Consider the following 27,298-nt stretch of genomic DNA (forward strand, 5'->3'; position numbering starts at 1 on the left):
AGAGGAGACCATCTCAGCACAAAAAGGGAGACAAAGTCATCCAGAAGCACATTATTCACTGACTTTGTGAAGGCACTCCGTAAACATCCCATTCAACATCACCTTCACTTTTATCAGCTGTTGTCAAAGTTCACGATCCCAGTAATAGATTCCCTCTGTGAATCTCCCTCTACAGGGATGGGCCCCTAACTAACTTCCTGCTCTCTGCCTCTTTTTGCTGTCTCTATGGATGGAGGGTGGCAGAGAGTTGGCAGGGGAACTGCTTGGGTTTTATAATTCCTTTTTAAACAATTTCCTGCCAGTGCAGCACATCCCCGAGCGACCCACGCAGACCCCACGCGGGCCCGACGCCTAGCTGAGATTCGACGCCCACTCGCCATCAGCTCGGCACCAGATCCACAATGTCAGGAAACCACTGCTTAATCTTATTATGCAGAGAGAGAGCGAGAACACAGGCCCCGCGGTGCATATGTGGAGGTGGATGGAGGTGTCGAAGAGAGAGATATCGAGCTGCATTCATAGAGCATCTCAAAATAGGAGGCCTGTTTTATTTTTCTCTTCACAGCGATCTAGATCATCAGGGACACGGCGGACCCGGTGCCAGATCAGCACTCCCGGTCTTAGCCTCTTCCTGAATACAGGAATTAGGACACGAGGAACAGCACAAGCTCATCTGATGCGCTCTGCAGCAGAAACGACTTTGTTTGCCTGGATTTCAGTCACAGTTTGTACCGTGGGAGTTGCGTTTCTGTCGCTTTGCCCCGAGTTTAACCTGCTCTCTCAGCTGGAAGGGGAAAAAACTGATTTATTCCTTCCACTCCTGATGAAATCATCAAGTTTTGCTGCACTTTTGTAAATGGAGCCTGTCGCACGGAACATATCAGACCTGCGGTCATCTGATGAAATTATAACCAAAAGTGGCTTTGAGATGAAAGTTGCGACTGCAGAGCTGCTGATGATGTCATTTGAAATGCTAACAGGGTGATGACATGTCTGTTATTCAGCCACGAGGCCCCTCCCCCACCCCCCCTCTTCCTGTGATGTCATGAGATTCCATTCAACAGCAGCCTCCTTGAGTGTGTTTGTCTCAGAGGTGCAACGGCCACTAAATTTAGCAGAGGAAGGAAAGGCCACTGCGTGCGTGCGCGTGTGTGTGTGTGAATGTGCAAGGATGGATCGGTGTGCTCTAGTCTCCCTGATGACACTCTCCAGGAAACCAGTATCATGCTTTGCTAAACAATGTTGGCAAGACTGCTTCGCTGCTCATGTGAGTGAGTTTGTGAGCTTGTCCGGCTGTCGCCGACTCAAAAGCTCTTTTTCAAAGCTGCTGTCATCACACGGGCTCAAGGACAGCCTGCAGACGGCAGTCTAGTTATAGTCATTAGCACACACACACACACACACACACACACGCTACAATGTAAAAATCATTTTCTTTAAAATGATTTTGGTTACACTTTATTTTAAGGTGTCCTTGTTACAGTGGAATTATATATTTAAACTTATTTAAGTACTGAGTAATATTAATTAACTACATGTACTTACTATAGGATTAGGGTTTGGCATAATTTATTGTTATTATAATAGTAAGTACATGTAACGTGTAACAAGGACACCTTAAAATAAAGTGTTACCATGATTTTTGTGTTCCCTTGTTTCAAGTATAAACCTTGCCAACCCTGCTAGATTTATGCTTAAAAAAATATTTTAAAATGAATATTTTTCTTTTTCTCCAGTGCAAAAAAACTAAACAAAACAAAAAACTACTTGATGCAAACTTGTGTAAGATGAAACAAATTTAAAAGATTAGGATAATAACATTTATTGAGGTTTATAAATAAAACAAGAAAAAAAAAATTGCCATTGTGATAAGAAACAAAAGATTTAAAAAAAATTAAATTTGATTATTATATTAAAAATTAAATACGCGTCATTATGGACAGTATTTACTGGGTAACAAAACAAGAACATGATTTATTGCTGTATCTGCAGAAATAAAGGGGTGTATAATGAGCATCAGCTGGATCCTAAAATAACAATAATGCTTTTGATTTTGTTGTCTTTATTCACATGCTCAAACAAATACAGCAAGAGAGCAATTCATGTGAATTTTGGCCCTCCATTATTAAAAGAAAGAGAGCCTGTGGCATGATACTAGTCTTATATTACATTTAGTGTAATTACAAAGCGACTTACAAATGAGTACATCAGAAGCAATCAAAACCAACAAAAGACCAACAACATGCAAGTGCTATGATAAGTCTTTGTTAGCCTAACGCAGTACACTACTAACTACACGTAGAACGTTTTTTTTTTTTTTTTTAAGAAAACGAGTAGATAGAATATAGAAAAAAGAAACCTAGTGTTTTTTTTTTTAATTATAAACTTATATTGAGCCATCACATATTGCTCAAATGATGCTGCTATTATGTATCTTAAGTATCTCAGTAAAAATGGGGCAAATAAGTCTGGAAATGCAATTTTATGGCAGTCTGAATTGTAAAAATACGGTGGGGCCTGAGATCTCTGATCACTAATGAAAATGCAGTTAGAACATAATACAATTCACTGTAAATGATCAGCATTCCAACAAATAAAAGTTTGAAATTGAGCAGAATCTTAAAAAATATTTCCTTTTCATTTTAAGTCATAACATTTCTGTCCCTTTTGAATAATTAGTGAGTGTTAGATCACAATACTTACAAAGAGAAACAGTTTCTTCCTGCATTGAACTTTTTCTGTGCCGTTTCTCTCTTCCTCATTTTGTAGCATCTCTGAGGCTTGCTCTCTGTCCTTTTTACTCCCCCTTTTTTTTTTTTAAACAATAAGAAATCTCATGCGTACCACTGCAACCAACAGTTCACACCTTCACAGAATGAAGATACACACGACTCTGCTTATACTAACTTATAAATTCAAATTAATTTAAATTTAAAATATAAAAGTATTGAATAATAATAATTAAATAATAATGATAATATTAAATATAAATGTATTATAAGAACACTGCAATATTAATTTTAAAAGAAATAAATATTTTAATTCAAAATATTTAAAGAGAGGTGAACAGTTTTAGATTTGAATTAAATTACATTTTAAACTAATAATACTACTAATAATATAATTAATATTAATAATTACTATATATTATAACATATAGTATATACATTAATATATTGTACTATATATTCTTATAATGCAATATACATATACTTGTATATCTACTTATATAACTGCTTATATATTTGTATAAACATGAGTATTTTGCAATAAAATTAAGATATTTATATAATTTTGTACTTTTTTTGAGTACATTCATGTGTAGTTCATTGCCTCATATATCAAAAGTCTCAAACTTTTGCTCAAGTCAAAGTAATGATTTTAGACCTGTTTGGTTTGGTTCACGGCCTAAAATTATTTATTGAATACTTTTAAAGAATTAAATGGGAAAATACTAAGCTCCTGAAAATCCTGGGCAGTCACTGTAGCACTCCATGCACAAAATCAATTATAACAGTGGATGCTACTGGGGTCAAACTAAAGGCATCATACGGATATCATGAGGACGTAACGGGAGAGCAAAAGAGAAAAACAGAGAGAGAAAGGGGAGAAAGGGAGGATAAAACCCAGAGATAAGCCGTGGGACATAATCAGCTCCTCTTATGCAACACCCTGCAGCTCAACCTCGTCCACACCCACAGCTCAAGAGGCTCACTGCCACACTGTCCCTCCCCTTAGAAAAGACATATCACATATGAGATCTCTTCAATATCTCAACTGTTTCTCCAAGACAGAAATGACATGACATGGAGAACACATAGAAACTTTTGCCTCACAGATTTTCTAAAAGACCCTAGTAATCTCACATGTGTCACCTCTAGAGTTTCAGATCTCAGTACATCTCAAAATGTGCTCAGATTGGCAAAGTCTTCAACAGACTTAGCTCAAACATTTCTCAAATTCTAGATATAAGTCAGTTCTCTTACTGAATGTTAACAATTCTCTCACTTGTTTCTAATTTAGGAATTTTAGGAGAACCATCAGAGTATCAGAAAGCACAAGCAAACTTTTTCCATGTACAGCAAGATGTTTTTAAAGTTGGAAATTCCAAAACAACAAATAATTTACTGTTCAAAGTTACAACAAAAGTATTTGGACCGTTTTACAACTGATCTGGGATGTAAGTAGAACATGTTGAATAGTTAATGTGATGAACTACACCTGTGGTAACTCTGCAAGGACACTTGTGAGAACTTGAGGAGAACTGACTTCATACATCCACTAAAAATCACCTCAGAACCAGTTTCACGCATGCGCATATGCCACTGTGGTGTGTATGTGGTAAGGCTATCGAGTACAACACGAGGAAAACAAACTCTTGCTCTGGTTACTGTCCTCCAGTGCCTGAACGTGCACCCGTCATTGGCCCTAAGTCTCTTGCTCGCCCTCTCTCTGTTCTAATCAACGCTGTGCAAACAGATACCCGCAAGCCACAGAAAACACATGCCACTCACGCTCTCCCAAACACGCGTCTCCATGGAAAAATGCTTAGTGCTCAACGGTCTAAAAGCAAGCTGAGATTTTTGAAACAACAGGTTCTGTCAGGACCACTCTCGTCAAATGATAGAGACTTAGCATACAGTTTGGTTTGGCGGTATGGTTCTGTTCTGGGCAAAAACTCCCTGCCCATCCATGCAGCCTGTCATGAATGAGCAGGGAGAGCAGCAATAATAATAACCCCCCAAGGGTTACCAGAACAGAACCAAGCAGATCATTAATGTACTTAATTACATTTAGTGTAACACATTACTCAAGATTAGGGAGTCTGATTCAACAGGAATGTCAGAAGCCAAGTCCTGACTGTGGCAAAAGGAGGAGTTGGGGATGGAGGAGGGTAATTGCTCCCGAGCAAGCAAAAGCTGCTGAATAATACTGAATAGCGCTTATGTAGGGATGCTGTGATAGGTGTCGTATTTCTATAGGTAGATGTGATCAGCTGAGAGTCAGCTGATGCAAGCTTGACTCACGTGACCTGCCAGAACTAACGCTAACGCTTAATATTCAGAAAAAAAAAAAGCATATACAAATTGTCATCATTTAAAGGAATAGTTCACCCAAAAATGAAAGTTTTGTCATTTACTCACCCTCCAAACCTGTATGAGTTTCTTTCTTATGTTGAACACAAAAGAAGATATTTTGAAGAATTTTGAAGAACCAAACAGTTGTTGGTCCCCACTGACTTCCATAGTATGTTCAACATAAGAAAGAAACTCGTAAAGGTTTGGAACGACATGAGCGTGAGTAAACAATGACAAAATTTTCATTTTTGGGTGAGCTATTCCTTGAAGGCCCATTCATGCCAAAAGCGACAACTATAAAGATAACTACATTAGCGTCCTTACCAATGCACCATAACGTTCTGTTTATTATAAGTGCATGTTGCCATTATGTCATCAGTGGCTTTAAGTTCCTGAGCTCTTTAATGCATGATGGATTCCTATTGGCTGTCAATGTTTTGCACATTCATCAGCTGGAAAAAAATAATTCCAACAGTATCCTTCCTTTGTACAGTTATCGTTACAGTTGTGGTGTGGACTTTCTTATTCTCATAGTATTAGAAGAATGATTATTAAAACTTTACAGTTAGTATTATCATTGTAGATATTGTCCTTCAGTGTAAACAGGCCTTTACTAACCCTCATTTTCTTTCAAATCCGTGTGACTTTCTTTGTTCAGCAGAACAAACATTTTTTTTGTCCATTCAATGTAAGTCACTGGAAAGTCATTAACTTTTATATGGGAAAATAAACACTGTTTATTCTGTTGTGTTTCACAAAAAACACAGACAGAATTTTTATTTCTTGGTAAACTATCCCTTTAATATGACAAAGTTGAATTTGTTATATGATGCACTGAGAAGACAGCTCATGCTAGATTTCCACCGTGTACATTCAGCACTAACGTTATACATGGAGGTGGTTGCGATTTATGGATCCGTGTCTCAGGACTAAATATAAAAAGTGATGCGTCAATCCCAGACTGTACAAAAAAGGCGTCCCGTTTCTTTAATAATGAAAAATGAAAGGAGTGAAGCTGTGTTCAAGTAGTTCATTACATTAAGCCGTTAGTCCTATTAGGACTGTTGATTTGACTAGAGGATAGGGAACTGAGACTTCTCTGTAGGGATGCGTGAAGAGAAAGAAATACTGCGACTGAAGACAGTCCCTGCACTTGGGAAATCAAAAGTAGGTCCAGGAAGTTTTAAACACATGTGCCACTGATTTCTAAATGATTAAACATTGAGGAACACTTTCTCTTCCCTCCTCCTCCTCAATTTCACCCTCTCCTCCTTTATACTCTCCTCATCCATTTCTTACTCTCTCTAAGACAGTTTGAGCTCAGCAACGGTCCTCCTACGTCCATCTGTCAACAGCAGAGCCTCAGCATGGTGGCGGGGCGGCACGCACGGCTCCCATTCACACTCAAAATCACACACAAACGTGCCCATACGAGCACATTCAGCTCCACGAACGCACCGGCTCTGAGTGAAACCTTCAGAGCTCCATGAATTACTAATAAGACACCACACCGAGGCTAATTGTGCATAATTCATGATACAGACTAATAATGGGAGCCTTTGAAGGTCTGATTGGAATTCAGTTTGAATAAACACTAGGTCCTCAGAGGGCTTCACGGCTTTAATTTAGTAAATAGCGCAAAAAGAGACCAGACAAAACGAAAACAGCCGTCTGGAGATAAAATGCTCATGTAACTGTGGGCACAGGAACAGACAACAAGTCTTTGTGTCTCAAGCATCATGAGGTGTGAATTACTTTGATTTAATCTCGGCATAAAATGAGTGCACACACACACACACACACACGTAAGGCAATAGTTGCGGTGCAATGGTGTGTGTGAGAGTGTGAACACACAGAGTGTGAAAAGGGTGCTGAGAGGATTCAAGTCTGTTGCCGGCTCCTGCAGAGAAGATGACTGCAGATATGATGATGGAGATGATGGGAAATTCTGTCCCCACTCTGGGCCATATGAGCATTTATTTAGGAGAAGTCGTCATGAATCTGCACACATTCAAACCCCCAACCCAATCCATAACACCCTTGCTTGCCTTCCCTACCTTCACTAGATGGAGCTTTACACACTTTCCAGACTCTCAGCCAACCCAGAGATACTAAAAAGTGAGATTTTCTCAGTAGAAATGTATAATATGTTTCATTAATAACATTAACAAGCATAATTTGCTGTTACAATGCCTAAAATTTATTAGAAAAACATTTTTAAATATATATGTCTAAGAAATTTGGGGTCGGTATGTTTTTTTTAATATTTTTTGAAAGAAGCTTCTTTTGCTCAGCAAGGATGAATTTATTTGATCAAAAGTACAGTAAAACAGTAATATTGTGAAATATTACTTTTCTATTTTAAAATTTTAAAATTTAATCATGTCCTTTAATGAATATAAGGTTTAAAAGAACAGCATTTATTTGAAATAGAAATCTTGTAACATAATATTAAATGTATTTACAGTCACTTTAGGTCAATTTTATGCATCCTTACTGAATAAAAGTATTCATTTCTTTCAAAGAAATAAATTAATACTGTTGACTTTTGAACGGCATTGAAGGACCTTAAATGATGAGGACCAAAATGTCAAAACACACAATCTATGCCAACATTTGAACTCAGAAAAAAGGCTTAAAATTTTTCATATAATATGAAATCAATCACATTCACATTTTCCATCACTTATTTTCGTACTATATGAATATGCCCTTGCATCTACAACAACAAGTTAGTTTAAATCCATCAGCACTAACTATAAAGAGAAAATATTCATATATGTGGTGTATTATGCTGTGGAGGTGAGAGTACAAGTGTGTGTAACTGGGTCATGTAGATAGCGGTGCAGATCAGGCATATTTTCCAGAGTATCTCATATATCACCTGTATTGTTCCCTTTCACTGTAAGCATGCTCAATGTGCCCCAGGCAAGAGCTCAACGCAGCATGTGAAAGCTAGACAGCCGGCGGTCACATACACAAATCTGCAAAGCACACACACAAACCAAACTACACAAGATGAACAAATGAGGACAGACACAATTAAATACAAATTTCACCAGTCTCTCATCGAGTCATTTCATGAAATTAATTAGTGCTGCTGGATGAACTGATCCTGCTTACCCACAATTCACCCTTCCCCCTCAAATTCCGAGATTTGAGAAGTGATGAAAAACACTGGGATCTGATGTGCGACAAACACCAGGCCAAAGGCATGATGAGAAGGTTTCTGTCTGTACAAGTCGACATGTCTAGAAGCACAGATATGGGATTCCTAAGAAATCCCTGATGGGTGAAGGAACTCAATCAACACCCAGCTGTGATGTGCTTTGGCTTGGGAAGAGGGTGATATGGGTTCCTGTGGCAACGGTATGCCAAAGAGAAGGAGGAGCTGGTGTTTCAGCCGCAGCCTGGCCTATTTGCGCAAATGGCCAGGGAGAAGTGAGGGCAGATGATGTCAATGTCCAGTAACCAGGAAGTACTGTATAGCTAACACCAACGTTTAAGAGGAGACAATGGAAAAGAGAGCTGCTGGGCATAAACCTGTAAAATACTGAGTGCAATCGATAACTGTAATGTAAGCTGTAATGCAGTGGAAAGACATTAAGGAAACTGCAGGCCTTTAAAGCTCATTATCTGCGGCTAAAGAAACACTCCTAGTGAAATGTGTTTTAAGCATTCGGAGCTGGTTTGTAATGGACTGGATGTAATGTCAGGGCCATAAATATCTGTGAATTTAACAAGGAGAGCTCAGACAACAAAATGGAAGGGAAGGAAACCCAGTAGAGAGAAGGTGAAGGAAGCAGAGGAACAGCAGGAGGAGGACAATACGAGGAAGGAGAATGAATGAACATGAAAAAGACAAGAGCGAGTGGCCACAAGATCAGCAGAAGTTCTCCCTGCCACTTGTGGCCACCTCTTTCTCCGACTCTTTACAGATGACCCCCTCAGTAAAAGGCCGGTAATTGAAGGCAGAGATATTCCTATAGATAAGGACCACTTTCGCTGGTGATAATGGGATTGTTGCTAACTTGAGCTATAAGGGTGTCGTGGATGATCTGTGCCGGGTCAGACATTCCATAAAGAGGCTGATGGAAGGCTTGTAAATTATTCAGTCTGTTCCTGCCTCACACAACAGAGATGGGTGGCGGTGTCTCAGTAGTGTCTGAGACCCATCCAAAAGACCAGGCTCCAATTACCTCTTCCGCTAAACGCTACACAGACAACTAACATGACGTTCAAACCCAACTAACCATCGGCTTAGCATAAGGAGAAGATGTGAGCGCCCAAAAGTGGTGCAATTTCTGAAAACTTTGTTGCATCGGACCACAACATGCGGTTGGGGAACGATTACAGGCCAGAAACCCAACAGAGAAGTGGTAAAGCAACAAACATGACACAACAGCATCTTCTTTAGGATCTGAGGTCCTGGTTGGTTACTTTTTCCACTAAACAGTTTTGTAACACTGCTGCTACTGTTTCTCTACGGTTCTGTTTGTGTTTGTTGAAGTAGAGGAGGTTTTCTAAATTAGTAAGCATGCTCTCCTTGTTCCAAGCAGAATAAAGCTCCACCTGTGTGGGTAACAGTGGGAGTGAATGTACGGATGAAGCTCATTGGATGTGTATTCACTCCGTGAAGAGCGTGGGTTTCCCGGGAGATGTCTGGCTCCAGCTTTTGGTGCTCAAATGACGTGCCAAGAAACAACTGGCTTCCTAAAAATTAGTCTCATTTGGCTTCTTTTTAAGGTACACTGTACCTCTATGCATTCATTTGAGATTACTTTTTGCTAAGATTTTGACATCCTAAGGCTCATTATACCAGTTGTCTTTTCTAATTACACCATGTATTCTAACAGAAACAATAATACTCAAACAAATGAAATATCACATCACAAGCTGGTTTGTGCAAAATTGATGATTAAATAATTGACATCCCTTTAATTCATAAATTGGAATTAGAGCTGAATTGATCTTATCCTACAGGAAGTTGAACTGGAATGACAGGAAGAAATTTACTGAATTACAATTAAAAAAAAAGGTTCTCTTACACCCTGGTTAATTTATTATGTATGATGAAATATACATAGTAAATAACTTTATTATCCATTTATTTCTCATTCTGTCTATCTGTAAAGTCTAAAAAACATGACAATTTAAATTTCAAAAACTATTACCAAGAGCTGGTTTAAGAACAACTACAGGAACTTCGTTGCTTTTTACTTTATACTCCAATTCAAATTCAGGAATTGATTTGGAGTTTTAAACCTTCTCAATGCTCAAAACCCTCATTACCAGACACCTTCGCCCTCTATCTACGGTCATCAACTCTGAAAAGCAAACTCTTGCTTTTATTAATTTGTCTAACGAGACATGGCAGATGAAGATTGTACTTCTGTGCCTTTCTGGGAAATTAGACATACCAGAGCTTCCATGTCCGAATCATTGTTATCAAGCGTGTCTGTGGCTATGAAGCCTGACAAAACGTTCAGCTCCAATTAAGTCAGATGCATTGGCCATGATTAACATATGGCAGAGACTGCCCTTTTTGTTGAGCCGTACAAGCACTTGTGCATTTGAATGATAAAGTTAGCATGTGGAGACTAGCAATACTTGCTTAAGCAGTAAAATAAGTTTAGCATATACCTAACAATTTTCAACTTGGCAAACGCTTTCACACACAGGTGGAATAAAAGAGCTGGCGGAGAGACAAAGGGCTTAGGATGTGTTATGATTAGGCAGGTCGTCTAAGCCGTTATGAGGGAATGCAGAGATTAAATTGATTTCCTTCTCACTCTCTCGCCTGACACATTTACAGCGTGAGTTGCCAGTGACAGGAGGGGAAGATTGACCAATGCAGCGACATAATCGATATATGCTGACCTTTCCCTGGGTGTCTAACGACCAAACATACAAAGCACTCCCAACTGCAGCCCCTCAACTGGGTGAAGATTATATAACAGACCAACTCATAATTCCAGGCATGATTAGAATGCTAAGTGAATCTCTGACTATTTTTCCATGACATTGAAACACATAACACAGCAGGATCAAAACAGTCCATTTTGAGACTGTTGTAAGAATAATCACAAGTTTGTATGTGTGTTATATGCCCTATAAAACACACAATAGCATGCAATTAAGTAATATTACAATCTATAGTTTATTTTTATTTAAAAAGATACAATAAGCAACATTCTTAAAAGAGAACAAAAGGGCCAACACTATTAAAACTCTAATGGAAGCCAGTGAATTGAGCATCACTTGTCCTTTTTGCAGTAAAAGTTCCTATTTCTTTGAGTGGACAAAATCCAAAATAAGGTGAATGGCAAGGTGAAACACTTAGTTTCATACAGCTGTGCTGTTCTACACTATAATTATTAGAAAAAGATGGCTAGATGTGTGACAGGTTGTAACTTAGAGACATCTAGCAAACTATTTGTCAAACTCGTTTTACAGCTTGCATAATTAAGCATTGATTATTTCCCTCTCCGTCATGGGAGCAGTGCACTACATCTCATGAAGGCAATTTGCAAAATAGCTTGACTTGACGGAAATGGTAAATGTAGGTCTGGATTCAACAGCAGCAGAACATGTTTTGTCGAGAAATGGGAAAACCCCCAGAGCGTGAGAACCTATGAGGAAGGCTGGGAAACAAGAGGCTTTGCTGGGGAGAAGCCCGAAAACTGACCAGCCCCCGTGTAAATTACGGCCTAGACAACAGATCAGTGGTTTTCAATTTTGCAAGACTACATTTCGGATGTCTCCACACCAACTTTAGGTCTTGGAGCAGCTATATGAGGAGATTATATAAATCAAGAGTGATAAATAAAGGCAGACATCCGTAATGTCATAGTGCTGGGCTACTTCAGGACCAGGACTGAAAACCACTACACTAGATTACACCAGTGTTTCTCAATTCTGTCTCAGTAGAAGTGCACCACAACCTTGGATGTGAGAGAACAGCAAGACACCCACTGTTGAGGGGCCTCCAGGGGCCAGATTGAAGTGATTACACAATGCCAATAAACTGTGAAATGAACATACCCAATCTTCAAAGTGCCTACTGCCATTCTGCAGCAGGTCTTCAAACTGTATAGTGCAGTTGGCCACAAAGTCATCATAGCCAATCGGTGCGTCATGAAAGACAGACAGTTCGATTTTCTTCCCATCATAAACCTCTGTTACGAACTCATCGTTCCAAGTTGGACTATTTGTCTTTTGCTTGGTAGAAGTTTGGCCCACACGGGAATCGTCCACGTTGAGGGCGATATACGTGTCCAAGAGGAAGGTCTGGGTCTTTGGTCCCACGGCATGCCGGAGCGACCATGCGGTAGGTTTCAGATCCAAAGCTTCACAAACCTTGATCTTCAACACTCCATTAAAAACCACCATGATGATGCTCAAGTGAGATGCAGCTGCCTTCTTTGCAAGAACAGACGGTTTCAAAAGCAGGTTTTGATTCAGGGGGTCGCTATACCCGTGGATGTCATCACGTCATCAGTGTACATGCACTTATAGATGGATGCTGTGATGATTTAATCCCCCAAACCACTAGTCGGATCAACCTGATTCTCTCATTAGAGCGGAACAATCAAATAGGATGCAAAAAACGCGATATGCAAAACCAGAGGCTCCTATTTTTGTTTACGATCCGTCTTTCCTAGTTACGTGAAGCATACGTAAACAAGCGAATTCCCTACGTCTGGAGTAGCGCTGAGTAGAGGTGCGAGTCCAAGAGGCAAAATATCCCAAATGTGATGGTCTTCAGCGGGGCTTGTGTTGTACTATTCGTTTTCCAATAGGCGTTGAGTGGGAGAGGCGTTTGGGATTCCTCCTTCTCCCAGTCTGCTGACGAACCGCTCGGAGACTATTGCCATCCACTCGCCGAGATATTCAGCTGCTTCGCTTCTTTGTTGATTTGAGAAGGCGAAAGCATTTGAGCTACACGCTCATGTTAGTCCTTTACGCTGTAGCCTTCCTCCCTGTTCGCCCTCTCTCTCTCTCTCTCTCTCTCTCTCTCGCTCTCTTTCTCTCTATCACTCACTCACTCACTCACTCTCTCCCTCTCTCCCTGCGCTCGAGCGCCAGTTCAGGAAATGCGCAAAACACGTCAGATGATTTAAGCCGCGCCGCGTCCACTCTGCACCGGATGGGGGAGCGTGTGTGTACAGACAGAGGAGCAGCAGCGTGGGGAAACAGAGGGAGGCACCCGAGGGCTGGATTACAAGAGTCTATTGGGTTCATTAATGGACCAAATAATGTCTAAGGTGTCTGTAAAAGGAAGGGTTAATGGTTTTGTAAACATAAGTAATTTAATTCTATTTTGGACTCTATTTTGGACATGCTACAAAATATCCCCCCTGGATGTAATTTTTTTACTGCATGAATATGATTAAAATTTGATAAGGGCCCATACTGACTCTTTCAGTCACAATAGAGTTTAATTTGTTAAATGAACTAAAATGTATGTGCAACATTGTTCTATTGCTGCAAGCAGATTATATCTACAGTTATTGTAAAATATGAGATAGGCCTATTATAAAATTTCAAAAGCGGCCGAGGTTGCAGGAAAATATTTTTTATCTTTTGCCAGTTCTGTAAAAAGAAATGTTAATGAGTCATTTTATTTCATCAATATTAAATCAAATAATAATAATCTTTTAATAGTCTTTATTAAATAAAGGGGTGAATCACATTTGACCTGTGGATCACATGTGTGTGCAATTTCTTATGATAGTAGGAAGATTAAGAACCATGTAAATCAATCTCTCTCTCTCTCTCTCTCTCTCTTTCTCTCTCTCAGTCACTTGCATTTGCAAATTGTCACATGCATCTTGACTTTGATAATAACTACATCTGGGACTTGTTCCAAATCACAACATTTCGGTTGAATATCTATCCCGCATAACAAAATTATATGGAGGAATTGTATCACAAAGCATCACTTACATGAGTATACAGTTACTCATGAGGCCAGAATGTATTGATATAGGCTACAAGAGATGTTTGAAAATAGAAAGTGTTCTACTTATGTAATTTAGTGAACTCTAGTGGCGGAAAACGGTGCTACACAGGTAGCATTACAGGAATTATTCACGCAAGCAAAGAGAAAGTAGCCTACAACAGGATGTTCAAGTTGGCCGATGGCATGAAACTAAACAAACCAAACAATTTAAGAAGAATTAAAGGAATATTGAGTTATAGCAAAGAGATGGGACAGACTTAGTCATCATGCATGCAATGAAAACATTATTCCAGTAGATGGCACTGTAGGTTCAGGTTACAGTTTGCCAAGTGAAACATCTAAAGGCCAAATTATACCTCGGTTTTTACGCGTACGCTAGGAAACGCGAAAAATTCGAGCTGCGTACACCTTTGTTTCTTACCCATAAAGGGTGCATAGCCTATAGTAAAGGTACACACAGATTATTATATAATACGTACGTACTTTAATGGTAAATATTAATATCTTTTGAAAAGGTACTGTTCCAGTACAAGCTTTGCACCCTTTATTCAGTGTGCGTGACGTAAATTTTCGCAGCCCGAATTTTCGAAGGATTATTGTCAGCATTTACCCACTCCTGCCAAAGTTTGTTATGGATTTTATGTGCATACATGGTCATATGATCTTATCAACACCTCAACTGATTACTTCAATAGTTTTTCGTTTTATGCTTTATGCTTGCCAAAAATTTAGTCAGAATACTAGTAGCAGGCTATTTTTGAATGACTGTCAATGGAGAAAAACATATTATTCTGGATGGAGGGAAGTTCTGCACATAAAGCGTATACTGTGCAAATTTACCACTACTTTTCAGTATTACTACAACTCTTTGTGGACAATGCCTCGCCTTTATTTGAATAATTGTTTTCTGTGCCACTCTTTTTATTGTGGTATAGTGATGGCACGAATAAACAAACTGTGGTTGCTTGCTTTACATGTTAATCAGAAAATCTACCCGCTAAGACAGTTTCTTCTTGTGTAAGGCAGTCATGCCATAGTACTAGCCAAACTCCATTGGGTTGAACGCTCTGCCCCAGGGGTGTCCGAACTCGGTTCTGAAGGGCCAGTGTCCTGCAGAGTTTAAAGCTCCAACTTGCCTCAACACACCTGCCTGGAAGTTTCTAGTATGCCTAATAAGACCTTAATTAGCTAGTTCAGGTGTGTTGGTTGGAGCTAAACTCTAGGACACCGACCCTCCACGGCCGAGTTTGGACACCCCTGCTCTGCCTTATAGGGCTGCATTACCATTCCAGCCATGCAGGGGGTAGTGTTGTGTTTATTTAGGCTGACTGTGCTCAGACTCCAGAAGGAAGGTTAGAAATGCCTATTGAGCTCTTATTCATTGGACCCAAATGCACAGAGAAATGATTGATACTCTGTTGTGTTTGTTTATGACTGCCATGAACATGGGAACTTGCAATCATTTCCTTAAAAAAAATCAAGCAAGCACAGCGTTAGATCTGCATGTTACAACATTTTTTGGATTGCTTTTGAACAGCACTTTTGATCGCTTCTTTTGAAATATTTGTGCATTTTATGTCTCAATTTTTAGATGTCCAGTGAATAAAAAAAAACTGACAAAGCTATAGATATGATTACATTTTTTAAACAATTCAAATGTTTCTGAATTATGCATCCATACAACTTTATGAAAACAGAACATAAAATCAGTCTAATTATTGAACCATTGAATAAAATAATAATAATTAATTAATTAACTAAAAAGAGTTCTGTTCCAGTACAAAAGCAGGGTGAAGCTGAAGTCTCCATTTCTTGCATTCTGCAAGTTTTCCAATACTCTAATGTTCCAGAAGAGAGAGAATCTTGCTTTAATTATATTCTGCTATAATCATACCCATACTGTCACGCTGATCAGCGCATGTTAGTGCACAATATGAAACTTCACTGCTGATTTCCTCTGTTGTTCTGTTTTGGGTTTGTAACATATACTCACTAATTTGTATTCAAGCAAAAATGAAACAAATTTTATCCTGTGTTGCTATGGGATCGAGATGTACCAGAGTATTGGGTGTCAGATTGTAAGAGAAAACACAAGGAATTAGTTTGATCAAAAGGAATTATTGTCTTTGAAAGCTTGATTAACATTTCAATCTGACATGTTATATTACACCGATCATGTTTAGGAGCATTAGCTCTGAAAGTTGATTGGCAAACAGGTTCTTATAATTCCAGCCACAGACTTATTAAAAGGTGCAAGATCTTGCTCTTTAAAGCTCTCAAATAAAGTCTGAGACCTCGGCTGGCATTAGTTCCTCTCTGCTTAAGGAGCACAAAGGTGTATTGATTTGTTTAATTCCAACCATTGTGAGGGAAAGGTGGTCTCGCTCTTAGATTCAGCTGCACAGGAGTGTGTGGTCCTTTCACAGCACACTCCTTTCGCCTCCTCTCGGGTGAGCAAACCTGCTATCACACAGGTGTCCACTGTGGAAAGGTCAGGGGAACCCAAGGCCAAGAGAAAGTTCATGTACTTGGGTTACTCCACGCGTTCATAAATTGAATGCAAACCAAAATCAATTTTAGCATGTTCTTATCTTGTTGGCTGCAAACCATATAAAACAGGTGCTCACCTGTTTAGTTATATGGTTATTATCAGATTGCACCACAAACAGCATATAAACTGTTTCTGAATCTGCATATGTAAACAAAAAGACAGATTAAAAAGATTAAATTACAAGTACTTTGCAGAAACAATAAAATAATATTTCAATTATCAAATTGTAACTATAGAAACAATGTAAACATTTAAATTAAAATGATTAATTAAAATACTCTAAGCTATACATATTAACTGCAAGTCAGTTATTGCATTGCTTTGCTTACTATTTGACACCACAGTGTTTCTCAGTTCACACTCTAGATCTGTTGTACCTTAGCAACTTTTGATGGATTATGTTTTAGCCAAATCAAGTTGGTTTAAGAGGGGTGTGGGGCCGTGTGGAGCCTGTAAGTTGATGTGCATGCCCTTAAGGGAAGTGTCATTTTCTGGATCTGAACAATGGTGGTATAACATTGCATTGTAACATTAGTGAGAGGATGTGCCTGCGGCATACACTGTAAACCTATACACCCCAAACTCTTCCAGTGAATTACCGAGGACTCATTTCAGTCCAAAAATACCTTCTTTATGTGTTCATGGATGTATGAGTGTATATAGCTATGGGCGTGTGTACCACTATACAAAATACTGTGATTTAAATGAACGTTTTAGGTGTGGTGTTATGAGTGATATTGATAACAAATCTCTTGACTAGTTTTGCATATACTGTACAAGTCATCTCTTCTATCTAGTATGGTATATACATACACTAGTATGCATATATATATATATATATATATATATATATACTGTATGAATGTATGTATACATTTAGTGAGCAATTTAATGTAATGTGAATATGGTTATATTATTGACTATATTATATTTATATTATGAATATCTTGTCTCACCAATGCTTGCTTGTAATTAGGGCACTAAGTAAAGCTGCAGACCCTTTGTCGCAAACTAACACAACTACGAACCACGAGTCCAGCCATGCAAATGTATTTGCATTAAAAATCCCCTGTTAGGCAAAAAAAAAAAAAAAAGATAGGAAAATGAGAGGTAAAGGATCCATAGAGTACATTTAAAATCCAAAATTCTTTATTTTTAGAATTGTGCTAACATTCATGAAAAAACATAGGCCTAACTTTTAGATGGTAGTTTAGATGGACAAATGTTACAGTTGTATGAAAAGGGAAAGCTGAGTGGGACACAATGGCTTACATACTGTATTAGAGATGCTACTCTATGAATGAGCAGGTGATGTCAATCCCCTTTTATGTTCTCATGCTAGTAGAGACATTCCTAGGAGTATTTCTCCAATTAATCCTTCCCATAGGGTTTTTTTTAAAGACCTTGCTTAAAAGTTATAAAGTTACGAACCATGAACCAAAACAACTAGCTGCAAGGTGATTCACAACATTACAAACTTTGATTTGAAGCAAAAAGTATTTCAAAATCTGACAAAAAGACTTAGACTGCATACTTAACAGATTTAATGAGGAAAATAACTATAACCCGAATTCCAGAAATGTTGGGATGAATTTTTAAAAATTTGAATAAAATGAAAACTAAAAGACTTTCAAATCACATGAGCCAATATTTTATTCACAATAGAACATAAAAAACATAAATGTTTAAATGGAGAAATTTTACACTTTTATCCACTAAATGAGCTCATTTCAAATTTGATGCCAGCTACAGGTCTCAAAACAGTTGGCAAGGGGGCAACAAAGAGCTGAAAAAGCAAGAAATGTTGAAAAGATTCAGCTGGGAGAACATCTAGCAACTAATTAAGTTAATTGACATCAGGTCTGTAACATGATTAGCTATAAAAGGGATCTCTTAGAGAGGCGGAGTCTTTCAGAAGTAAAGATGGGCAGAGGCTCTCAAATCTGTGAAATAGTGCGTAAACAGATTGTGGAATATTTTAAAAACAATGTTCTTCAACGTCAAATTGCAAAGGCTTTGCAAATCTCATCATCTACAGTGCAGTGGAGAAATCTCTGTGCGTAAGGGACAAGGCCGAAGACCTTTGTTGGATGCCCATGGTCTTCGAGCCCTCAGACAACACTGCATCACTCATCGGCATGATTCTGTCATTGACATTACTAAATGGGCCCAGTAATACTTTCAGAAACCACTGTCGGTAAACACAGTCCGCCGTGCTATCTGCAGATGCCAACTAAAGCTCTATCATGCAAAAAGGAAGCCATATGTGAACATGGTCCAGAAGCGCTGTCGTGTCCTGTGGGCCAAGGCTCATTTAAAATGGACTGTTTCAAAGTGGAAAAGTGTTCTATGGTCAGACGAGTCCAAATTTGACATTCTTGTTGGAAATCATGGACGCCGTGTCCTCCGGGCTAAAGAGGAGGGAGACCTTCCAGCGTGTTATCAGCATTCAGTTCAAAAGGCAGCATCTCTGATGGTATGGGGGTGCATAAGTGCATACGGTATGGGCAGCTTGCATGTTTTGGAAGGCATTATGAATGCTGAAAGGTGTATATAAAGGTTTTAGAGCAACATATGCTCCCCTCCAGACGACGTCTATTTCAGGGAAGGCCTTGTGTATTTCAGCAGGACAATGCAAAACCACATACTGCAGCTATTACAACAGCATGGCTTCGTAGTAGAAGAGTCCGGGTGCTGAATTGGCCTGCCTGCAGTCCAGATCTTTCACCTATAGAGAACATTTGGCGCATCATTAAACGAAAAATACGTCAAAGACGACCACAAACTCTTCAGCAGCAACAACCTCGCAGCGCATAGTACCTGTCTTCAATTCTCCTATGGACAAAATGAATGGGATATTTACTTCCAGAACCCAACTGCTGCTCTCTATAGAGGCCTGAGTCTATCACATTTTAATTCATTGAACATAGCATTTGAGTCACACGCAGACCATAAAACTGAGAGCAGCTTCAGTGGACAATGATGACTGTATCTAAGCTTCAGATACACACAGCTCATATCTCCCTGTAAGTTACCAAAACCATAACAAAATGCAAAGATGTGGTTGTGAGTCCTGATAATATACAGGTGTGAGTTTGGCTGTAAATAATCGATCTGTGTGTGATTGTAAGCATATAAAACACTCAAATACAGAACTTTTTATTGCTACATTTTGAACAATAAATACATAATTAAGGCAATTAGGACAGATATCAATCATATCAAATCAAATATTGAGACAGGAATATTAATGGAAAAGGAACATTTTTTAAAATATATATATATGCAAATAGCATACACTGTAAATCAAAGGGTGGATTCAAAAGGGATAGTTCACTCAAAAATGAAAATTCTTTCTGTTTTTTTTTTTTTCATACTACGGAAGTCAATGGCTACTGTCAACATTCTTCAAAATATAAGAAAATCATACAACTTGAGGGTAAGTAACTGATGACAAACTTTTCTTTTTTGGTTGAACTATTCCTTTTCAGTAATTTACAACCATTCATCTATCCAGTGACCTATAGTGACCTATTTCTGTTTTTAAATGAGTAAAAGTAGTTTTTCTTAAGCCCATTTACTCAAATAAAGGAGTGACAACCGCATTCTGCTGCTGTGTAAAAGTAGCTTTGAAGAAACTCAGCGCCATTAACAATGAACACACACACACTTACAAACCAGCAAACGTATACAGACTCACATACACACACGCACCGCCCCAAACACAGTGTCAAATCCTGCCGTTGGTCCACTGGGAATAGCACAGGTTTAGAGTGTCAATATCAGCCCAACCCTCCATTAACACTTTGTCATTAGCGCACATTTAGACCTATCAGCACAGGCCTAACAACCTTGTTTAGACTTAGAAACTTCAAACATACACGCACACCGACATGCATCGCATGCAGACCTAATCTTACCCACAAAGATCTTTACACTGACAGACTCCAAAAACAGGCCCCCGCTGTTGATTTATAAACCTTCATGACCAAGTTTGATGAAGCCGATTTGTGCGGCTTTGCGAATGCTTCTGGTATTTGAATTAGCAGTTAGAGTGTCACGGTGGAAAGGTCAGATGGCACGAAAAGCGTCATGTACAGGCTTCCCCAAAAGCCTCTCTCTGCTTATTCCTCAAATTGCTTCCATAACTTTGTGGTTAAATGTGTTGCCCCCCGTTTAGCACGGGGAACAGGGCTTGAGAGCAGGACAGCTGTCTTAGAACAGGTCAGATGACCCAGTCAACTGGACTGATTCCTGTCCCTGCGTCCCAAGATCTGCTTTCAGTCTCTGGCAAGCAGAAGACGAGTATGTAGTCAGAATGTTTTCCACATTGTAGAGAGTGTATGGTTTCACTGGCATGGTAGACGGTTACAAAATATTTACAGAACACTCTTCATAACACCAGAACAAGCAGAAGCTCTTTGAGAGTACAGTCACAAACAACAACAAGTATCACAGAGGGAGGCTGTGGCCACTTTAAACAGGTTATCTGTGAGCGTGACTAGTCCTTAATGGTCCAAAGAGTACAAATCTAAGAGTGGCATCAATCACTCGTTTCGTTCCATTCCATTTTATTCTAGTTAGTGTGTATGTTTTCTTGACAGCTGTATTGAAAGACAGTGCGTATGGTAATAATTTGTTGATTTTGGGCTCTGACTGCTCTTTTGAAATATTAAACCGTTCATAAACAAACTTTGTATTTGTGGTTACGAAATATGTTTCCCGTAATCACTGTATGCAAAAGATCTATTGCTTGAATAATTTGATGGAATTATAGTGGAATGATGACAGCCGCACAGCACTGTTATACTGTATGTATTCTTGTACAACGGTACAATACCACTTATGGTATGGAAAATTAATTATTCAGGCAAATAAGCTCATCATTAGTATTTGTATAAAATCTTTTTGTTTTTTTAAATGTAGTTTAAAACATACAGTTAGGTCCATATGTATTTAGACACAGGCACTTTTTTTTATTTTTTATTATTATTTTAGCTGCTGACCAAAACATATTCAAGTTACAGTTATATAATGAATATGGGCTTAAAGTGCACATTCTGGGCTTTAATTTTAGGGTATTCTCATAAATATTGGAGGAAAGGTTAAGGAATTACAGCTCTTTAATATGTACCTCCCCCCTTTTTCAAGGGACCATAAATAATTGGACAATTGACTCAAAAGCTGTTTCACGGACAGGCGTGGACTAGTCTTTCGTTATTTTTACATCAATTAAACAGTTAAAAGATCTGGAGTTGAATGTGCCATTTACATTTGGAAGCTGTTGCTGTGAACCCACATCATGCAGTCAAAGGAGCTCTCCGTGCAAGTAAAACAGACAGTTGTTAGGCTTCAAAAACAAAACAAATCCATTAGAGAGATTCAGAGTAGCCAAATCAACAGTTTAGTATATTCGGAGAAAAAAAGAACACACTGGTGAGCTCAGCAACTTAAAAAGGCATGTACGTCCACGGAGGACAACAGTGGTCGATGATCGGAGAATCCTCTTCATGGTAAAGAAAAACATCCAGCCAAGAGAAGAACACTTCAGGAGGTAGGTGTGTCACTGTCAAAGTCTACAATCAAGAGAAGACTTCACGAGAGCAAATACAGAGGGTTCACCACAAGGTGCAGACAAGGCCAGATTAGACTTTGCCAAAAAACATCTAAAAAAGCCAGACCACTTCTGGAAAAGTATTTTTTGGACGGCTGAAATTAAGATCAACCTGTATCAGAATGACAGGAAAAAAAAAGTATGGAGACGGCTTGGAACAGCTCATGATCCAAAGCATACAACATCATCTGTGAAACATGGTGGAGCATGATGTGATGGCATGAGCACGCATGGCTTCCAGTGGCACTGGGTTACTGGTGTTTAGTGATGACGTGACAGAAGACGAAAGAATTCTGAAGTGTATACACTGTAAAAAAGAATTCCGTACAATTTACGGTAAAAAAACTGTTTTGAACCTTTGAAATACACTGATAACCACCAAATGCAGGTGGTGATGAGAAAGATGATGAACCAAAGCCCATCACAAGCAGCTTTTAATTAATAACATATATAGAAGGTGCACAGTGTCATTCACACAGACACTAAACACCATCATGGTGAGACTCATTAAACTGAAATATGCAATAAACATTAATTTAACAACAGTAGATGTAACATACAACCCTAATATACATAATTGATAAGAAAAATTAAGAAACATAGTTATTTCAAAGAAAAAACATCAAATTCAAACAAAATTTGAAATGCAACGCAGAGAATTCTGGGAACGTCAATTTAAGGTTTTTCCCTGTAAATTTTACATTCTTTTTCACTTCCAAAAACAGTATTTCACCGTAAAATTGAACCATAAAACTGAAATGTCTATTACAGTTTTTCACCGTATGTATTAGGGGAACTTACCGTTAACCATTTAACAGGTTTTTACTGTAGCATTTTCATTGAGTTCCAGAGTGAAGGCAGTCATTGCCTGCAAAGGATTCTCAACACAATATTAAAAATAAACATTTTATTTATGATTATATTTATTTGTCCAATTACATTTGAACCCCTGAAAATAGGGGGTGTAAAAATGTATAAAAATTCTTGTAATTTCTAAGCATTTTATGTTATATTTTTGTTCAGCCCCTTGAAATAATTCTTAAAGTCTGCACTTCAATTTCATCTTGATTGTTTTATTTTTAATTCTGTTCTAGTGGCATACAGAGCCGAAATTATGAAAATTGTGTCAGTGTCCAAATATATATGGACCTAACCGTATATGCCAAGTTATAGAAAAGTATTGTCTTTGTGTTTATTGTTTTTTCATACGGCTTTGTAAATCTTTTATACCACCTTCATGAAAAGTTTAATGTAACGTCTCTAAAAGCATCATTAAATATTTTTATAAAATATTTAATTTAATTTTTATAAAATATGTTATAATTTGTTTAGTTTCATCATGTATGGAGTAAATATCATTTTTAACATGACTTTGTTGGTTGCACCCATTTTATTTGTCATCTAAAAGCCATATTAATAAGCAGTGAAGTTTATGTTAAAATATATAGTTAAATATTCATTACAGAATATTGCAGTATTTATTATAAATTATTTATTAGTGCACGCATTTTATTTATTTATTTTTCATTTCTGTGCCCTGATAATCTCAGAAAACATGAACATCTCCCTCCCCTCACAAAAACACCACTTCTCAGATGACATGTTCATTGGAGCGAGGGCTTGGTAATAATTTTGTCCAATACAAGTTTCAATTCCTCCCTTCCAGCAACTTATATGAAACAATTATAACACTTAGCACATGATAGCAATTCAATGATCCAACCAATTCCCAATGGACAAAATCAAGTCCTATTATATTCTTTTTAACTCGTTAAAGAAGCCACTTTTTATATACGTCACAATAGGGAAGAAAAGACGACTGCAATTTTTGGTTCATGCGACTTGTTTATGACAAGTCTATGGCGACTAATAAAGTTTTCTTTCAAGATTTTTTCTTTTATGAGGCATTTCCTTCATTATAACCTCAGGACAGTTTTATCACCCTAACCTTTTTTTTTTTTGACCCTCACAAAATAGAAGAATTCAGAATGAAAAACATGCTCCACATAGAACAATTCTACTCAAGTGTATATTCAACTGTATGTCTTTTTGATGTATTTTAATACATTAAAGGATAAAATGGAGTGTCACATCAGCGGCCCATTTACAGAACATTGTACAGCAACACTTGTACAGGACTCAGTTGTGGAAATGTACAGTGCTCTATACCGCACATATGGATGCATTCCTCAAATGTATATGAAACATTAGGGCAGCCACTTCCTGACCGGGCCACTCATCTGCTATAAGCCAGCATTCCCAATAAAACACTTGGGAATGCGAAGGATCAGCTGTTAATAAGATCTGTGACAAAGTTAGATTTATATGTCACAGGTGTTTCAACACATTACACACCATAACGACATTACTGTAATTGGTACGGATTAGCAAATATACTTACACCAGAGATTATATCACTTGACCGAAACTAATTTTGATGAATTTTATTGGATAAAATCTCTAAAAATCTTAAACAGTGTATCCAAAACGAGCATATGAAAATAAGCAAGAAAACATAAGAGTGAGTAAATGAGAGCGAGACGCGAGAGAGAGAGAGAGAATGAAAGATAGTGCTTTGATTACAGTCTGAGAAGCATGTTCCTGCCCAGACACTGGTGGTGTCACTTCCCTATGCATGAACATTTAATCCCTCTGCCTGCCAGGAGGACAGAGGGCTGAAACTTGATCACCCAGGGGGCCAACACACAAGAGGACAAGAGAAGGAGAGTGAGAGAGAGAGAGAAAGAGAACAAGCACTGACATGATTTAGCATCTTAGATAATGGCGCAATACTCTGATTAACTGTGTTAAAACTTGAAATGATGCACGTGGTGGAACATCGGTATGAACTATCATGTGAACGGAGTCAAATGTTACTTCTAGCCAGTCATCATCTTCTACAAAAATGCTCCCGACACACTACTGTGAACTCTCTCTGCGTCAACGACCAGATGACACTGATGAAACTTGTAGCCCTACATGTCTTCTCCTAGTGCTTGTGCTCATGCAAACACACACAAACACACACACACGCGCACGCGGCTAAGCGCAGCCTCTCCCGGCGCTATCGGGTTTCGCGTCCCTCCTGAGAGGGAAGGTGAGCCAGCTTCATTAATCATTTAGAGTGTGCGCTGTGAGTGGAGGACAGTGTGATTGCTGGGTGTTGGGTGTCTCTGCTCATGGCCCCCTACACAACTGCCTTGATTTGAATAAAGAAAAAGGCTTAGACCACTGCATGGTCAGCAATGGGCCTCCAGGAAAAAAGCAACGCTGCCCAGCCACGTGGGCAGATTAGCAGACCTCTTTCTCGCTCATGGCCCATGAAACATTAGACAGGTGCAGGTGTGTGCAGAGAGCTGCTTGGATTGCCCGTTCTTCCTCTGTCCGTGCAGGTGGTGATGTGCATTAGCTAGGATGCTAGATCACAGGGTGTAAAATGCTTTTAGCGTGCTGATTAAAAGATGATTAAAAATGGTGGATGTATCAGTTAGAGAATGCCAGCTGGTTTCACTGTAACAGATAAACATATGGAAAAGTGAAATTAAATGGATAGTTCAACCATAAGTTAAAAACTGTCACCATTACTTACCCTCATGTCATTCCAAACCTGTATAGCTTTCTTTCTTCTGTGGAACATAAAAGACAACATTTTGAAATTGTTGTTTTTGTTCATACAGTGGAAGTCAATGGTAACCAAAATGGTTTGCTTACCAAAATGCTTCAATATGTTCAATATGTAGCCACAATTTTCATTTTGGGGTTTTATTATTCCATATTACTTAGTCCACCCAAAATCACTCATCTTCATGTGATTAAAAACCTGAATGACTTTCTTATTTCTGTGGAACATAAAAGAAGATGTTTTGAGGAATGTCTCTGTTGTTTTTTGTCCATATTCAAAGTCAACCAAACTGTTTTGGTTACCAGCATCCTTAAAAATATCTTCATGGGGATGAGTAAATGAGTACAGAACTTTTATTTTTGGCTGAACTATAGCTTGAAGTAATATGATTAAATTAATGATATAGTCCACCAAAAAAAAAAAAAAAAATTTCATTATTTACTCACCTTCATATGATTCCAAACTTGACTTTCTTTCTTCTGCAAAACACAAAAGAAGATTTTGAAAAATCTTTTTTTACATTTTGTTGTTGTTTTGGACCCCATTCACTTTACTTTAATCTTTATTTTACACTTTACTAATTTTACTTTCTGTGGTCTGCAGAATAAATAAATCATACAGGTTTGGAACGACATGATGGTGAGACCCATGACAGAAGTTTCATTTTTGGGTTTTATGATTCATTCCATATTACTTAGTCCACCCAAAATGAAATTTTTTTTTTTTACTCATCTTCATGGCGTTCCAAACTTGCATGACTTTCTTATTTCTAAGGAACATAAAAGAAATGTCTCAACTCTTTTGTCCATACATTCAAAGTCAACCAAACTGTTTTGGTTACCAACATCCTTCAAAATGTTGCTAGGGTTTCTGAGTCCATTGCACAGAATTTACTATGGGGCCCCCTCAATATCCAGTTCAGTGTGGGGGACCATCATTTGAGCCCCTCTTAGCCTCTGGGCCCTATGCACTCTGACCCCCAACCCCCAGTTGCTATGCCCCTGTATGAATAATGACAGAATTTTAATTTTTTGCTGAACTATTGCTTTAAGTAATATGATTAACTTTTAAAGGTATAGTCCACCAAAATTGGAAGCACTTGTCATTATGTACTCACCTTCATAAACACAAAAAAGAACACACACACACACACACACACACAAAAAAAGAAAAGAATGCACAATCTAATTTTGTCCATGCAGTGAAAGTCATTATGTCAAACACATTACTTCTTCATTCTAAACATTCTTCAGAGTATCTTATTTTGAGTTCTGCAGAAGAAACACGTCATACATGTATGGAAAGACGTGATGCGGAGTCCCATTCAGAAGTTTCATTTTTGAGTGAACTATCATTTAGGAGAAACCAGCAATCATTGCAACAATAATTCATTCATTAAAGAGTATGCTAGTCCTTTAAGAGCAGGCAAACATTCTCTCCATCATCTCCTCACTTCTCCATCATCAAG

The 27,298-nt window shown here is 38.3% G+C and overlaps 1 protein-coding gene and 1 long non-coding RNA gene across 5 annotated transcripts in view; both read right to left on the reverse strand.

Moving 5' to 3' along the window:
• prkcea (protein kinase C, epsilon a) overlaps positions 1–13,152 on the reverse strand; it is a 59,480-nt gene extending 46,328 nt beyond the window's left edge. The window contains exon 1 of one of the 4 annotated variants that reach the window (XM_058793506.1): positions 12,123–13,152. In XM_058793506.1, coding sequence (XP_058649489.1) covers positions 12,123–12,470 — 348 coding nt within the window. In that variant the 5' untranslated portion in view covers positions 12,471–13,152. Of the gene's footprint in view, positions 1–63; positions 965–12,122 lie in introns of those variants that run through there. The other 3 variants (XM_058793510.1, XM_058793509.1, XM_058793511.1) reach the window with 3 other exon arrangements.
• Positions 13,153–24,295: 11,143 nt separating this feature from the next.
• Positions 24,296–26,041, reverse strand: LOC131551450 (uncharacterized). Its single transcript, XR_009273771.1, has 3 exons — positions 25,920–26,041; positions 25,798–25,834; positions 24,296–25,718 (listed from the first exon to the last, which is right to left on the reverse strand). It is a non-coding gene; the product is annotated as an uncharacterized LOC131551450 (long non-coding RNA).
• Between the last annotated feature and the right edge of the window lie 1,257 nt (positions 26,042–27,298).

The sequence above is a fragment of the Onychostoma macrolepis genome, chromosome 12 (genome assembly GCF_012432095.1).
Source record: "Onychostoma macrolepis isolate SWU-2019 chromosome 12, ASM1243209v1, whole genome shotgun sequence".
NCBI lineage: Eukaryota > Metazoa > Chordata > Actinopteri > Cypriniformes > Cyprinidae > Onychostoma > Onychostoma macrolepis.